Source organism: Molossus molossus, unplaced genomic scaffold, assembly GCF_014108415.1.
Source record: "Molossus molossus isolate mMolMol1 unplaced genomic scaffold, mMolMol1.p scaffold_m16_p_1, whole genome shotgun sequence".
NCBI lineage: Eukaryota > Metazoa > Chordata > Mammalia > Chiroptera > Molossidae > Molossus > Molossus molossus.
Window position 1 is genome coordinate 188,622,847 of NW_023425344.1, and position 16,507 is coordinate 188,639,353.

At 38.4% G+C, this 16,507-nt stretch overlaps 1 protein-coding gene across 6 annotated transcripts in view; it reads left to right on the forward strand.

Moving 5' to 3' along the window:
• USP8 (ubiquitin specific peptidase 8) overlaps positions 1-16,507 on the forward strand; it is a 60,321-nt gene that overhangs the window by 2,216 nt on the left and 41,598 nt on the right. For 4 of the 6 annotated variants that reach the window (XM_036266147.1, XM_036266176.1, XM_036266185.1 and 1 more), the window contains exons 2-4: positions 3,971-4,091; positions 10,376-10,544; positions 13,097-13,241. In XM_036266147.1, the coding sequence (XP_036122040.1) occupies positions 10,441-10,544; positions 13,097-13,241 (249 nt within the window). In that variant the 5' untranslated portion in view covers positions 3,971-4,091; positions 10,376-10,440. The remainder of the gene's footprint in view (positions 1-3,970; positions 4,092-10,375; positions 10,545-13,096; positions 13,242-16,507) is intronic. The other 2 variants (XM_036266158.1, XM_036266165.1) reach the window with 2 other exon arrangements.

A 16,507-nucleotide genomic window follows, 5' to 3' on the forward strand; every position in this document is an offset into this window, starting at 1 on the left:
AGAAAAAAACATCAACGTGAAAGGGACATGTCCAGTGGCTGCCTCCTGCACGACTGACCAGGGCCGGGGACAAACTGTAACCGAGGTACATGCCCATAGCGGGAACCGAACCCGGGTCTCTCTGGACCACAGGCCGATGCTCTAACCACTGAACCAAACCGGCCAGGGCTAAATTGGTGGTTTTTATTTGGGGATAATTTTGCTCCCCTGGGGGATATTTGGCAATGTCTGGAGACATTTTTGGTTGTCACAACTGGGGACAGGGGGACGGATACTGCTGGCACGCTAAAGGCCAGGGATGCTGCTAAACATCCTAGAGTGCACTGGGCAGTGCCCAGCAACAAAATTTTATCTAGTCCAAATACTGCTATAAACTCAGTTTTTTTTAAATTACACTTTTTATTAACAGCACTATCATTCTTGACATTTCTCAGGATAGAAAGAGTGTGTGTGTGTGTGTTTGTACACAAGACAAGTATTCTGTTTAAGTCCATCTGTTACCAACATGTTTCTGCCTTTTTGTGTTACTATTATTATTTTTAAATCCTCACCTGAGGATATTTTTTTCCATTTATTTTCAAACAGAATGGTAGGGGGAAAGGGAGAGAGAGAGAAAAAAAGAGAGTGAAACATTGATGTTAGAGGGAGACATCGATTGGTTGCCCCCTGCACAACCCCAACCAGGGCCAGGGACCGAATCATAACCGAGGTACGTGCCCGTGACTGGAATTGAACCTGTGACTCTGGTCCGCAGGCCAGTGCTCTGACCTCTGAACCAAACTGACCAGGACATGTGTTATTTTTTAAATATGTTTTTATGAGGGAAGAGGAAGAGAGAGAGAAACATAGATGTGAGAGAGACACATAGATTGGCTGTCTCTTGCACGACCCCGGCGAGGGCCAGGGATAAAACCTGCAACCCAGGGACTTGCCCTTGACCGGGAATCGAACCTTTGACCCTTCAGTCCACAGGCCAACACTCTAACCCCTGAGCCAAACCGGCCAGGGCAGGTCTGAGGGTCTTAAAGCATAGTCATAATTGTCATTTGGTCCAAATACTGTATTAAGGAATAATGTAGATACAGCTACTAAAGCATTTGGACCAAGAAATGAACTCCAAGAACTGGGACCATCAAAGATAGAAGAGTTGAAACTTAAATTGGTCCTTGAAGGATCAGGAATTAGCACAAAAGAGAGAGGAGAGTGCACTCTGGGTTAGAAGAAGCTCCGCCCACCCCCAGGCTACACAGAATTTCCCCCTCCTTTTTACATTCCAGGTACTGGAGTCACATAATAATATATAGTGTAACAATTAATTGTTGGCTTATTATTTAATAAGTATTGGTTTGGTTTTAGTAACTAGACTAAGATATTTGTGATCAGAAGCCCTATGGTAGTACTCTCTTTATCCCCTAGAGCAGTTATTCAAAGTAGCCAGTCTGTTACAGGCTTGCAGTTTGTGCTAGGATATAATCAGTGTACTGCTTTCTTCATAGAGAAAGTCACTGAACTGTGAAAAGTTCAGTGTGTTTAATTGATTTACATTCTGTCATAAACTTTGTATTTTATCACAGACCGGTAACAAGAAATTTCCCAACCTGTAATGACTTTTATACTTTTTCAATTGTAACACATTGTATTAAGAAATACATTTTACTTTTTATTTATTTAATTTTTTTTTTTTTTGGTACGGGCCCTTAGCGGGAACCGAACCTGGAACTCTCTGGTCCTCAGGCCGACGCTCCAACCGCTGAGCCAAACCGGCCAGGGCCATTTTACTTTTTAAAATTATTATTATTGATTTGAGGGAGAGCAAGAGAGGAAAGAATTAAACCCACTACTTGGCACATCGGGACAATGCTCTGACCAGCTGAACTACCTGTCCAGGGCCAAGAAATACATTTTATATTTCAACCCAGTTATGTATAAGCATACATATAGGCACATAACCAAAAAGTAAAGTTTCATGAAATAGTACTTTACTGTGTGTAACATGCTCACATTTTCTCTTCAGTTTTATATTTTTAAAAGCTGATTGTGGCCTTGGATTTTAAAAACACTGCTCTCAAGCATTTCTTTTTTATTTTATTTTTTTTAAACAATTTTTTTTCCTTTATTGCTTTTAGAGAGAAAAGAAGGGAGAGGGAGAGAGAGAGAGAAACATCGATGAGAGAGAACATTGATTGCCACCTCCTACATGCTCCCCAGTGGGGATCGGGCCCACAACCTGGGCATGTGTCCTGACCGGGAATCAAACCAGTGATCTCCTGGTGTATGGGTCAGCCACTGAGCCACACCAGCTGGACTGCTCTCAGAAAATGCCAGAAGTTTTTAGCAGTGATAGTTCTTGAAAGGGTTGAGCCTTCTTAATGCTTTAAAATTGCTTTAAAAAAACAGATTATTTCATCAATATTGACTTATCTGTGACATTTTAACTAGAATGAGTATAGAATGGATTATATGAAATTTAAGACAGAAGATAATGAATACTGTTGCTGTCTGAAGAGCAGAGGTGAGGTGAGATGATGAGTGGCCAACGAAGACAAACTTTGCTTTCCTTCCAGTGTTGCCAGGGGCCTGGCATTAAACCCTAGTGAAGACCAGTTTGAGTGACCACAAACCTCAGTCTTCACTCTGTGGTTCAGTTATCTAATCTCTACTCTCTTTGGAAGGATTAGAGGATATTAAAGAGAGATGGATATATATGCCTTCTATTTTCTCCCCATTTGTTAATTTCAGCACTGACTGGGTTTTACTTTTGGAGCATTGCTATTTGACAAAAGCTGCAGTTCTTTTTTACTTGTTTATTGATTGATTGATTGATTAATTGATTGTTAATCCTTACCTGAGGATATTTTTTCCATTGATTTTTAGAGAAAGTGAGAGGGAGGGAGGGAGGAGGGAGGGAGGGAGGGAGGGAGGGAGGGAGGGAGGGAGGGAGGGAGGGAGGGAGAAAAAGAAACATCGATGTGAGAGATGTCAATTGTTTGCTTCCCGCACGCACCCTGACAGACAGGAATCAAACCTGCAACCCTTCAGTGTGTAAGCCAATGCTCTAACCACTAAGCAACACCAGCCAGGGCAAAAAGCTGGAGTACTTAATCTTTATCAGATTTACACACCTTAAGAACATTTATTTTTTGTATTAAAAGAACTTTAATTTTTCTTACATATACTTTGTTTTGTTTTTTACTTAAAATCCTTTTTGAAGCATAATATAGTTTTTTTTTAAGTAGAGATAGTGATTTTTAATTTTTTTTTTCTTTATTGATTTTTAGAGAGAGAGGAAGAGACAAGGAGAGAGAGTGAGAAACATCGATGAGAGAGAACATCGATTGGCCGCCTCCTGCATGCCCCCCACTGGGGATCAGGCCCACAACCTGGGCACGTGCCCTGACCGGGAATTGAACCAGCAGCCTCTTGGTGCATGGGTGCATGGGTCGACGCTCAACCACAGAGCTACTCCAGCTGGGCACAAAACAAAGTTTTAATGGGTTATATGTTATATTTAGTTTATTCTAGTTTGTTGTAACAAACTGCTGCTGCTCTTTTTCTTGTTTTTACCATTACAACCACGATAAGGAATTTGTGAATTCATTTGGTCACCATGGTTTTGATTTATTATCTGTCAGTCTGTTTTGAAATTTTTTTAATGGTATATAATGCAGCAGAATGACATAAAAACTTTAGCACATTAAATTTCACATAGATTTAAGTTGGCCATATATCCTCTTTGCTTTGTCATTTGATTAGAGGAAAATACCCTTTACCTTGTTCTTTTGTTTTTTGAAGAGTTTATTATAATTTTATCAATTAAATTCTTAGAAAAGGGAAAAAGTCTACTTTTTCCACACCCCTGCTTCACTCTCACTTTCTTCCATTCTTAATTTCCTACAATGCACCTCAAACAACTTCCTGTACTGGGATCCCTGCTAAATATAGCTGTTTCTCTCTCTGTCTTATAACACAGGCTCCAGTATATAAATCAGGCAAATTCCCCATTTGAGCATGAACCTCTGAAAGCTGCCGGCATCTAAGGTCTCCTCCCAGGCCTGCTGGAGTCCAGCCCATAATGAAGGTATTTACAGCAGGTAAATCCACCCACCCTGCGCTGGCTTCTGGGGCCCACCGCCAGCGCAGCAGCAACTTCACAAACCGGACACCCACCCACCACAGGCAGACAAACACTTGGGGCGCCCGCACAGCTGGCTCAGCTGCTGGAGGCACTGGGTAACAGCCCAGGCCTGGGGCAAGCGTGTGCACATGGTCCCAGCACCCGGTGCCTAGCCCTTCTGCCCAGGGCCCAGCAGGTTGGTGGGCAAGGGAGGGGGCACTGCAGTCTTCCTGCACCTCCTGCTTCTCCTCCTCTTCAATCCTGTCCCTCTCCCTTGCTGCCCTGCCTGCTCTGCTGTCTCCTAGATTCACCCTCCCTCTTTTCTTTTATCTTGTTTTTTTTTTTCAGTATTATTGAATTTATTGGGATAGCATAGGTTAATAAAACTATACAGATTTCAAGTGTACAATCCTATAATACATCATCTGTATATTGTATTGTGTGTTTACCACCCTAAGTCAAGTCTCCTTCCATTACTATTTATCTTCCCTTTACCCTCTTCTGGATATCATTATAATCTTATCCCTGTACTTTCCCTCCTTTGTCTAATCATTTGCCATGTCCTGTCATTCTACCTTTGTGGTGTCTGTTGTATCTGCCTCCTTTATTCCATCTCTGTTGCCATAGTTCTGACCTTCATCATCTTTCCTTAGGATCATTCTGATAGGTAACTAGTGTGTTTCTTTTCTAGTCTTTTAAAAGCCTTTGTACTGTTGTCAGTTTGGATCACATAACTCCGTTCTTAGAACCGTGCTATGGCTTTCTGTTACTTTTAGAAAATAAAATAATAAATGCTTTAGTTAGCCCTGGCTGGTTTGGCTCAGCGGTTAGAGCGTCGGCCTGCGGTCCGGAGAGACCTGGGTTCGGTTCCCACTAAGGGCACGTACTTCGGTTGCAGTTTGTCCCCGGCCCTGGTTGGTTGTGCGGGTGGCAGCCACTCGATGTGTCCCTTCACGTCGATGTTTCTCACTCTCTCTCCCTTCCTCTCTCTCCCTCCCATTCTATCTGTACAAAAAATGGAAAAATATCCTCGGGTGAGGATAAAAAAATAAAAAATAAATAAATAAATAAATAAATAAATAAATGAGGATAAAAAAATAAAAAATAAATAAATAAATAAATAAATAAATAAATAAATAAATAAATGAATGAATGAATGAATGCTTTATTTAGACATTCAAAGCCTTCCATTATCTGTTGCTAGACTATTTCTTTTAGGCTTTAGTGTCTCGTAGATCCCTGTTCATTCTCTCTACTGACTAGTTCTTAAAAGATGTTCTTTACTTTCTTGACTTTTTCCTCATACTGTTCATCTCTTAAAAACCTTTTCCCACCAAGATTCATGTAAATGCTATCTCTTCCCATGATGCCTCCCAGTTACCCTTAGTCATACTTAATCTTCTTAAAATTTTGTATTGTACATTATCTGTAACCCATATGATCATACTATGTTGTATTACCGCTGCTTATAATTTTCTCTGTCACATTAATTTTTTAAACTTTGTGAGGAAGCAGATCACATCTGGTCTTTGAGTTCCTAGAAACACAGGGTCTTCCATACAGCAGAATATGTGAATGATTGAATTTAACTTTGAAATAGCTAATGATTTTTTATTTTAAGTTGTCTAGGTAGCATAAATAGAGTTTTTATATTCTTTGTCTTTTAAATATCCAAGCTTTAAAGGTAATCATGAGAAACAGATTCAACTGAGAACATATATTAGACCTTCATTTTAGAAGGTTCAAATCAATAGCTTTCTTTTCCTAGCCAAGAAACCTAATTGTCATGAATCAACAAAATAGACTCTACCTGACTTTTTTTTTTAAATCCTCAGCTGAGGATACGTTTATTGATTTTAGAGAGAGGGGAAGGGAGACAAAGAACCATCGATGTGAGAGAGAGAGAGACACATCAATTGGCTGCCTTCCTTATGCACCCCGACCAGGGATCAAACCTGTGACCTAGATAGGTGTCCCAACCAGGAATCAAATCTACAACTTTGCGGTATAGGGACAACGCTCCAGCCAACTGAGCCACGTCAGCCAAGGTTCTCCCTGGCTTTTTGAACATATATTCTTTGTTTAGAACAGTAGTACTTATGACCCAGATAGAGAAAGAATTGGAAAAAAGATACTATCAGACTGGTACTTGGTTACTCTGCTTAACTCTGGCTTTAGTCCTTATCTTAGTACACTTGGTGTCACCAGTAAAAGATGATTGGGCCTTTTGGGAATTACATTTCAAGAGCTGGCCCATGTCAGAGGAGCAAATGTTTGACTTTCTGTTGTTGAGTAAGCTTAAGATCCTAGCTGAGCAAGTTGGGAGCAGAAAAGTCAGGGATAATTCTTGTTAATGTTCTCTTCTTACTGTCTTCTGGCCCTGATTAATAGTCCAAGCTCCTGTGTCCCCTGTCCTCTACCACGGTGATGTCTGTTGTGGTATCACTAAGGCCTCAGGTTTTCTTAAGCACCTTCCCAAAAAGTTAGTTTCTTGACCTTACTTTCTCTTAGTCAAAAGCATTATTCTTCAACTGCTGCTTCTTATGTTTCAGAAATCATGTTTCTGGAATACCATTTCGTTCAATCCCATCATTTTCTCTTTTATTGCCTTTTTTTTTTTAAGTTATCTACAATCGATTTCCATTTCTTTATTTCTTAATGGTTGTACTCTTGCTTCCACTCACACCACTGTATGGCAGCTGTACTACACAAGGTTATATATATATCAGACTCTTCCAGTATTCCAAATATGTTTTTTTAAATCAATAGTTAACAAACATATATTTTGTGATTGCTATAACTTTCTAACTTTTACATCTGTATAGTTATCTTTTTCATGTTTATATACAATTGCATATTTTTATTCATACTTGCATTGGTATACTCATAATTGCTTTTAAAAAATATATATGTTAAGTATATTATATAATTTTTTTATGTGCTGTGAAGCATAATAAAATGATCACCTATGATCACTTGTCAGTGTACCACCCATCTTGAGAACTAAAACCTTTCTGGCCCTGGCTAGTGTGGCTCACTTGGTTTGGCATCATTCCGTGCACGGAAAGGTTGCTAGTTTAATTCCCTGTCAGGGCACATACCTGGGTTGCTGGCTTGATCCCCTGTATGGTGCATGCAGGAGGCAGCTGATCGATGTTTTGCTGTCACATCAATATTTCTCTTCGTCTCCCTTTCTCTCTAAAATCAATAAAAACATATTTAAAAAGAAAAAGAAACCTTCCTGATACTGCTGATGCTCCTTGTGTATGCCTCTAATTATATCTTCTGCCTCCCCAGAAATAGAATTTTATGTTTATCATTTCCTGTTTTTCTTTATAGGCTTACCTCATTTGTATCCTTAAGCAATATATTGTTCAGTGTAGTTTGTTTTTAAACTGTATACAAATGGTGTCATGTAATATGTATTCCTTTTTTATTCCCCTTTGTGAGGATAGGCAGACGGTGAAGCGATGGTGGGTGTGGGAGGGTAGGGTATGTTCTCTGGCTAAACTGTTTATCATGGGAGGTCAAGGACCATGTATTATAAACCGTTTGTATATTTAACACAGCCTAGTGGGGTGTTTTTTTTTGCAAGGTAAGATACTCAAATGATGCTGTTGTCTCTAAAAGTGTGAGGAAATCCAAGGGAATCCCTATCATACTCTTTCCTTAATAGATGCTCATAGCTGTTTTGGTGATGAACTGTTGATGAATCAGATACCTAACTAGAAGGACATATTTAACGTTAATTAATCCCTTTGGCAGTGATGGTGTGGTCCAGAGGCTTTCTCCCCTGTTGTCATAGATTTAGATACAGAACGCAGAATGGAGGGAACAGTGTAGAAAATGTTTATATATGAGCTCATTGTTTTTATTTTTTATTTATTGATTTTTTAAATATGTTTTATTGATTTTTTTTTTTCCTTTGAGAGGAAGGGAGAGGGAGAGATAATAGAAACATTAATGAGAGAGATATCTTGATCAGCTGCCTCCTGCGTGCCTCCCACTGGGGATTGAGCCCACAACCCAAGCAAGTGCCCTGACCAGGAATCTAACTGGTGAACTCTTGGTCCATGGGTCCAAACACTGAGCCACACCGGCTGAGCAAGCTCATTGTTTTTATTTTATTTTATTTTATTTATTTATTTATTTTCATTTTCAATTTTTATATTAATTTTAAAAATGTATATTTTATACAATAATAACATTTGAAATCAATAATCTTTTGACTATCTTAATTAAATAACTTTAATTTTTAGAATGTTATTTTTTAGAGTAATCTGTCTCTGTACCGCAGGCCGACGCTCCAACCGCTGAGCCAAACCGGCCAGGGCTTTTAGAGTAATCTGAATGTTATCTGAAGTGTCATCACTATTGGGTCAGAGGTGGTATTCAGAGATATATATATATTTTTATTTTTGTTACAGATGTTTCTCCTTTTCCCCCCATTGACACCTTCCTCCCCATCCCTCCCAGCCCCAGCCCCAGCTTTGTTGTCCATGTCCATCAGTTATGCATACATGCATATAAGTTCTGTGGTTTATCTCCCCCAACCCCCTCTTCTGAGGATTGTCAGTCTGTACCCTACTTCCATGTCTCTGGGTCTGCCCTGTTCCTCAGACTGTTATGTTCATTATATTCCACATATAAGTGAGATCATGTGATATTTGCCTTTCTCTGCTTGGCTTATTTTGCTTAGAATAATACATTGTTTTTTAAATGCATAAATCTTTTTTTTTTTTTAATCCTCACCCGAGGACACTTTTGTATTTATCTTCAGATAGAGCAGGAGGGAGAGAGGGAGGAAGAGAGAGAGAAACATCAATGTGAGAGAGATACATCGACTGCCACCCACATAATGTGAGAGAGACACATTGACTGTCTGCCACCCATACAACCCCAACTAGGGCCAGGAACAAACTGCAACTGAAGTATGTGCCCTTACGGGAATCGAACTCAGGACTCTCTGGACCACAGGCCGATGCTCTAACTGCTGAGCCAAACTGGCCAGGGCTTAAATGCATAAGTCTGATGCTACTAACTAAAGTATTTCGTTGAACGTATTTATAGGTACATAGAGCAAATATAAATGGAAAAAATTGAGAATTATAAAATTATAAAAATGTGACTTTCAGAGAAAGGTAGCTATCTTTAATATACTGACTTCCTAAGTCAGCATATTAATGGTACAGGGTTAGAAGGGATGAATATCAAGAAATTAGAAAATATTACTATTTAAAATAAATTGTGACTACAATCAAAGCAGATTGGTGTGCTTTTAGAGTTTCACATTGGTGAACAGAAGCCTTTTCTCCCTAAAGTTGTACCTTACTCAGCTTTTTAGAACTAGATGTTCATTGATGTTCATTCATCTAGTAATAGTGAACTGATAGAATGAAGAGCATTAAGATAGTGGAAATAAGTGTTAGGAAAATCAAGTCATAATCTTTAAATGTATTAAAGTGGTTATTTATTTACATTGTAGTTAGATCTTTACAGCTAAAGACCTTGTATACATTTAGTTGGGTTCCTGAAGTTTTCATTTGGTGACACTTATGATTTTGCCAATACTCCCCATTCTGTGTGCTCCCTTGATCTGCCCCATCTACATGCATCCCTGCACATGTACATACACACGCATAATTTAATTGGTACATACCTAGCCTCTTGTTTTTATTTTGTGTACTATCTCCTCCGTCTTCCTAGTCAGAATTTGCCAAAGCAGATGAGGAAACAAAGAATATCATGAAACATCAAAGACCTTTACAGAGTAAACCAAAGTACTTAGGTATATTCTACCAGAAACATGTTCATAGGTCCTCAGCTCCATATAAAGTGGTCTTGCCCGTCTATCCCTGCCTCTTTGCTTGTTTCCCTTTATAAATACATATCAATGAGAAAGAAATATTTCTGAATTAAACTTTCTTCTATTTGTGATCTGAACATTAATACAGATTTAACAGAAGAAAAATATAAAAGCTCTTATTATTCTGTTAGTTCCTTTGACAGGAAAGATTCCTAATTCTTAAGGTAAAATGATACAAACAATAATTCACTTAGTTAATGAAAATTTGAAAAAAAAAGTTTTATTGATACCCTGTATACCTTCAACTCCCCAAATAGATAATATTTAAGACAATTTAAAATTAACTCTGTTAGCAAAGGATACAGGTTAGCAGTTGTGTGTTTTTTTTCACTGCTCACTTATTTTATTGTTAATGAGGAACACTAGTGGAATTATTTGTGTTCACTTTGTTTCAGAAAAGAGCTACTTTTAATGAAGTACACCATCCATTGTGAAAGTGGAAAAATAAGGATTGTTCATCATGCCTGCCGTGTCTTCAGTTCCTAAAGAACTCTACCTCAGTTCTTCACTAAAAGACCTCAATAAGAAGACAGAAGTTAAACCAGAGAAAATAAGCATTAAGAAGTATGTATCCATTGCTAGTTTGACTAGTCATATATTCAGTTTTAGTTTATTTCCATGTTCTTAAATGAGTTATGTGAGTAGTAAATTTAAAGTTTATTTAAACAATGGCATTATCTCAGAAATAAAATAATACCTCCTTAGAGAAGTTCTTAACTTTATCTTGGCAGAGTACATATATAGTCTTCTAATATGCACATTTTCTGTTTTCTGGAAAATATACCGCCAGATCATAAATTTAAGAGGTAAAGACTACAATGGTTCTACAAAACTCATTCAGCCACAATTAATATCTTTTCATAAAATAGTATAAAAATACTTCTTCATTAAAGATTTTTATTCTTGTGTATTTCACATATAAGAGATGGTCTTAGCATAGTCTTTCTTTGATTAAAACAAAGGCGGGGAGAGAGATGTATTTTTTTTTTTTTTTTTTTTTATCTTGAGATAGAATGGAGGAAGAGAGAGAGAGAAACATCGACATGAGAGAGGCATATTGAGTGGTCGCCACCCACATGACCCCAACTGGAGCTGGGGACAAACCACAACCAAGGTACGTGCCCTTTAGCAGAACCAAACCCAGGTCTCTCTGGTCCACAGGCTGATGCTCTAACCACTGAGTCAAACCGGCCAGGGCTGAGAGATGTATTTTTTATCCAGTATTCAGCAAAGTATTAATTTGACACGAACTTTTAACCTAATGATCTATTTTATATACTATAGAGTTGGAAAAAAGAGTTTCAGAAGGAAAAGTAGGCCCTGGCCAGGAAACTCACTTGGTTAGAGCATAGTCCTGATACACCAAAGTTGCAGATTCAATTCCTGGTCAGGGCACGTACAGGAATCAACCAATGAATGCATAAATAAGTAGAACAACATATCGATGTTTCTCTCTCCCTTAAAAAAAAAAAAAAAAGAAAGAACAATTTAAAAAGAAAGTAAGTTGGGTCTGGGTCTGGCCAGCTATATACCAGACTTGGCAAGCAAATTTTAGAGATCAGGGGAAAATATGTGTTCTATGGCTGGAGATAAATGGGAGACTCTAAAAAATGAAATGTATGATCCCAAATGAATTCATTCCTAGACTTTTCTAGAGAATCTCCTTACTATCTTTGATTTCTCTCTATTCTAGGAGTATGATGCCCTGTGAGGCAAAGCATACATACTGACTGAAATATCCTTATATAGGACCACCTTTGGTCCTGAATACCACTTTGTTCCTGTTCCTTAGCCTGACAAGCTTCATCATTAATCCATGTTTCAATCTTGGATACATTGCTTTGTATAAATAAGTAATTGATAAAGCATATTGTATATGGGCATTGGCACTATAACTTGGTTGCCAAAACTTAAGTGAATGAATTCCTCTTGCAGAAATGCCTGTTTAATTAATTTGCTTCCTAAAGACTCAGACCAGGAAAATGTCCTTAGAATTAATGCCAAAGAATCCTCAAATTATTTTGCTGAAGTGGAATATTAAGATGACATACTTTTGGACTTTAAGTCTCTTTTTCTTCCAGGACCAGTGAATCAGAGTATAGTTCAGCCATTTTGTAGAAAACCTTAACCAAATAAAGAAACTAAACTCATGTCCCCTTTTCTTGCCCTGATTTCTTGGATTTTCATGTGGGGGGAATTTACATAATGGTTACAAAGGAGTGAGAGAAATATTTGTTTTAACATTAAATAATAAAGATTTGCCTGGCCGGTGTGGCTCAGTGGGTTAAGCATTGTCCCATGTACTGAGAGGTCCCAGTTTGATTCCCAGTCAGGGCACATGCCCGGTTGCGAGCTCGATCCCCAGTAGGGGGTGTGCAGGAGGCAGCTGATCAATGTGTCTCTCCCACATTGATGTTTCTATCTCTCCCTTCTCTCTCTCTCTAAAAAGTTAATAAAAACATTAAAATAATAATGATGATAAAGTTTTTACCTCCCCTACTTCAATACAAATGGTATGTTCTTTAATTATAAAGTATGTTGTTATGTAGTTGCCTGAGGACCACTTGCCTCAGGATTATCTGTTGTAGCAAATCTTTTAAAAACTGGACTCAGCCCTGGCCACTTTGACTCAGCGGTTAGAGCGTTGGCCTGCAGTCCAGAGAGACCCGGGTTCGGTTTCCGCTAAAGGAGTGTACCTCGGTTGCAGTTTGTCCCCAGCTCTGGTTGGTCATTTGGGTGGCAGCCACTTGATGTGTCCCTTTCACGCTGATGTTTCTCTCTTTCTCTTTCTCTTCCTCTCTCTCCCTCTCGCTCTATCGGAACAAAAAATGGAAAAATGTCCTCGGGTGAGGATAATTTAAAAATAAATAAATAAAAACTGGACTCAGAATACAATTTGAACAATTTGTGGTATATAAACAACTATTATGAAAGAGAAGTATTTACTTGTAGCATAAGGAAAATTTTCAGGTTGCATCCAAAGTTACATCTAACTTTGTGTCAATTCTGAAATAGTGCAGCCTAAATTACGAAATTTATTTTATTGAGATTCTCTATGGACTTTACACATGATTTTTTCCAAGGTGTCAAGTGTTTTGTTTTTCTCTAATTTTAAGTTATGTACAGAGTGCCATGAAGATCTTCAAGACAGCAGAAGAATGCAGATTAGATCGTGATGAAGAAAAGGCCTATGTACTGTATATGAAATACGTGACTGTTTATAACCTTATCAAAAAAAGGCCTGATTTCAAGCAACAGCAGGTACCCTCTATTTCTGCATTTTTATTTACTGTTATTTTTGCATAGTGGCGTTATCTCCTCTAAAAGTTTTAACTATACTAAAATTTAGACAATATTATGTAGCATCAAGTTCAAACTCCTATGAAGATAGAAAAAGCAAACTGAAGATTTAATTTTATTATTTGCCAACTTGTACATATGTGGATATACACACACTATATATGCTTTTTTAAAAATTATTATTATTATTTTTTTTTTTTAATCCTCATCCGAGGACATTTTTCCATTTTTTGTACAGACAGAGTGGGAAGGAGAGAGAGGAAGAGAGAGAGAGGGAAACATCGATGTGAAAGGGACACATCGAGTGGCTGCCACCTGCACGACCAACCAGGGCCGGGGACAAACTGCAACCGAGGTACATGCCCTTAGCGGGAACCGGACCGCAGGCGGACACTCTAACCGCTGAGCCAAACCGGCCAGGGCTATATATGCATTTTTAATTTGCCTTGGAACCTAGTACAAGTTTATAGCAACATACAGACATCAGTTTTCTATTATGATAAATCATTGCAGAACCATTTAGTATACTCATGCATTAAATAAGAAAAATATGACAGATTGTACTTTCTCAAGGTTCAAGGTTTAGTCATTTGTTGTTTTTTTTAAAATATATTTTTATTGATATTTTAGATAGAGTGGAAGGGAGCTGGGGAGAGAGAAACATTGATGACAGAGAAACATCGATTGGCTGCCTCCTGCATGCCCCATACTGGTGATTGAGCCCGCAACTTGGTCATGTGCCCTGACAGGGAATCTAACCAGCAACCTCTTGGTGCATGGGATGACCCTCAATCCACTGAGCTGCACCGACTGGGCAGTCACTTGTTTTAAGGTGACAGTTTTTAATATATCACTGACATTGTCATCATATTAAAGATCTCAGTTTGCAAAGTTAATGCTTCCACTTTTATATATATATATATATTATTATTATTATTATGCTTTTAATCCTTTGAGCAGGGGATTTTTTCCACTTTTGCTGAAGCTGGGCAGGGAGGGAGGAGAGGGGAGGTGTAAATGAAAAAGGAGAGCTGATAACTAGATAAGTGTTGCTAGGGAAAATGGTTGCATTTCAACTGCACCAAAAATAGGCAAAAGAAGAACGTGGAGACTAGGTTAAAGAAGTGGGAAAAATTTTGTGTTAGTGGTTCCACCTTTACTTAAAAACGTCTTGCTACCAGACAGTAAATAGTAACAAAATACCAATATAGATTTCTTACCTGGTAGAGAAGCCATTCTTGAGTTAATATTGAGATTTTTATTTTGTTCACTGGTGGTGGAATTTCCTTGCCTCATTTAAGTTGACTTATAGAAGTTAAAAAATTATCTTATTCTTTGAAATAGCCTTATTTTTCCCCACAGTAGTGTGATTGATATAATTTCTTCTGGTTGTTGGCTAAGAGACATCCTTCAGTGTTTTATTTAATGGTGATAAATAATTGCTGGTGTTTCTTCTTACTAATAATATTATGCTAATAATAGTTGTGGAGTTTTAAATCTAGCTTTGGAAAGGTGACCTTTTGCATTTAGAGGTTCATCCTTCCATCCATAAATGGCTGGGTTGGTCCTATCCTTGGAGCACTCTTGGGCATACTTATCTGCAGATAGGGATAGAGACCGGCCTAAATTTAAATAAGTTTTCACATGCTCTTTGATGATTTTCACAGTACCTCTTAAAGTAGAATTGCTTAAAAAGAAGTGTTTGCTAAAGGAAATTTTTTTGAAATATTTGCCAATTTGGATAACTGGTAGTTTCGCTGAACATCTTTTTTTGTGTGTGTGGTACATGCCCCTAGCAGGAACTGAACCCGGGACTCTGGTTCCCAGGCCGACGCTCAACCGCTGAGCCAAACTGGCCAGGGCTAACTGGTAGTTTCAATATTTGCTGTTTTATCTGTTGTTGTAGGGCCATTTTTTAATGTACTTTTAAATTTTTTGCTTTATTTTGCTAAGTTAGTAGTTACTTTTTTTATTTGACAAGTTTGGGGGTGTTTTTGTACCTACCTGTTCTTTTTTTAAAATTGAGAAGGTTGGGAGTAAATTATAACTGATAAGAGATATTTTTCATTTCCACAGAATATCTATTGCACTTCCAAAGGTAGTATCTAGATGAAAGTGGCAGGAGGTGTACAGATTAGGAAGCTCCCTGTTGCTTCATATGCTACAGTTGTTTAGTTCCTGGTTTTCAGTATAAGGATTATTTTCATTTGCTCTGTCCAGGGTACCACATCTGCTTCTGTCTTAGAACTGTTTGTGTTTTATTTTATTTAGTCCAACCTCTCCAGTGTACTTCAAGTATATGAAGTGTTAAATTTACTAAATTTTTAAATTGATTTTAGAGAGGGAGGAAGGCGAGTGGGGTGGGGAGGGAGAGAGAAAAAGAAACAGAAACGTTGATATCAGAGAGAAACATCCATCAGTTGTCTCCTGGGGACCAAACCCGAAACCTAGGTATGTGCCCTGACCAGGAATCAAACACACTATCTTCAGTGCACAGGACGATGCTCCAGCCAACTGAACCACACTGGCCAGGGCACTAACTAAATATTTCTTTTTGGTTTTTGCCTTTTAAAACAGGTAGAAACAGAATGTAATGTAATCAGTCTTCAGCAACTTTATCTTTCAATCTTATTTTATACTAGAGATTTAAGATTTAGATAAAACTTGTTAATTTAGCAAGCTCAGTAGTAGAGAACACATTGCATTTATTGCTTACTCGTTGAAAAAAATCAACTTATGAATAATTTTTTCAGGGTTATCTGAAAAGGAAGGCAAATATATTGGAAATATTAGTACAGCTAAGTCTAGATAATATTAGAATTGCTACCAGAAAGGACCTGGTCCTAAGCAGGTCTGCCTAGGGCCAGCCTGTAGTGTGTGAGTTCTTGACTTCCTGCCGGAAAAGTTTCACAACTTTCTAGGTGAATTTTAGAGGATGTTCATTCAAGCTGGGGACAGTGAAACAAGGAAGGGCTGGGGAAATGAGCCTAGGCTGGTCTGCTTTGGCTTACTAAGAAGGGGGCCTTGGGGCAGGTTCAGGGGGTTTGCCTGGGATGAACCGCCACTGCTCGTTGCTGACCTGGTTGCAGGTCTCATGGGGTCCCTGAGAGTCTAGGAGATGTGTTGGGGGGTGGGCGGAGAAATGGAGGAGCGAGGGCATGCTCCTGGGAAAGAGTGCAGGCTGGCTCTTTTATCTTGAGGCTTTTATTTCTCTCTTGTAGGCTGGA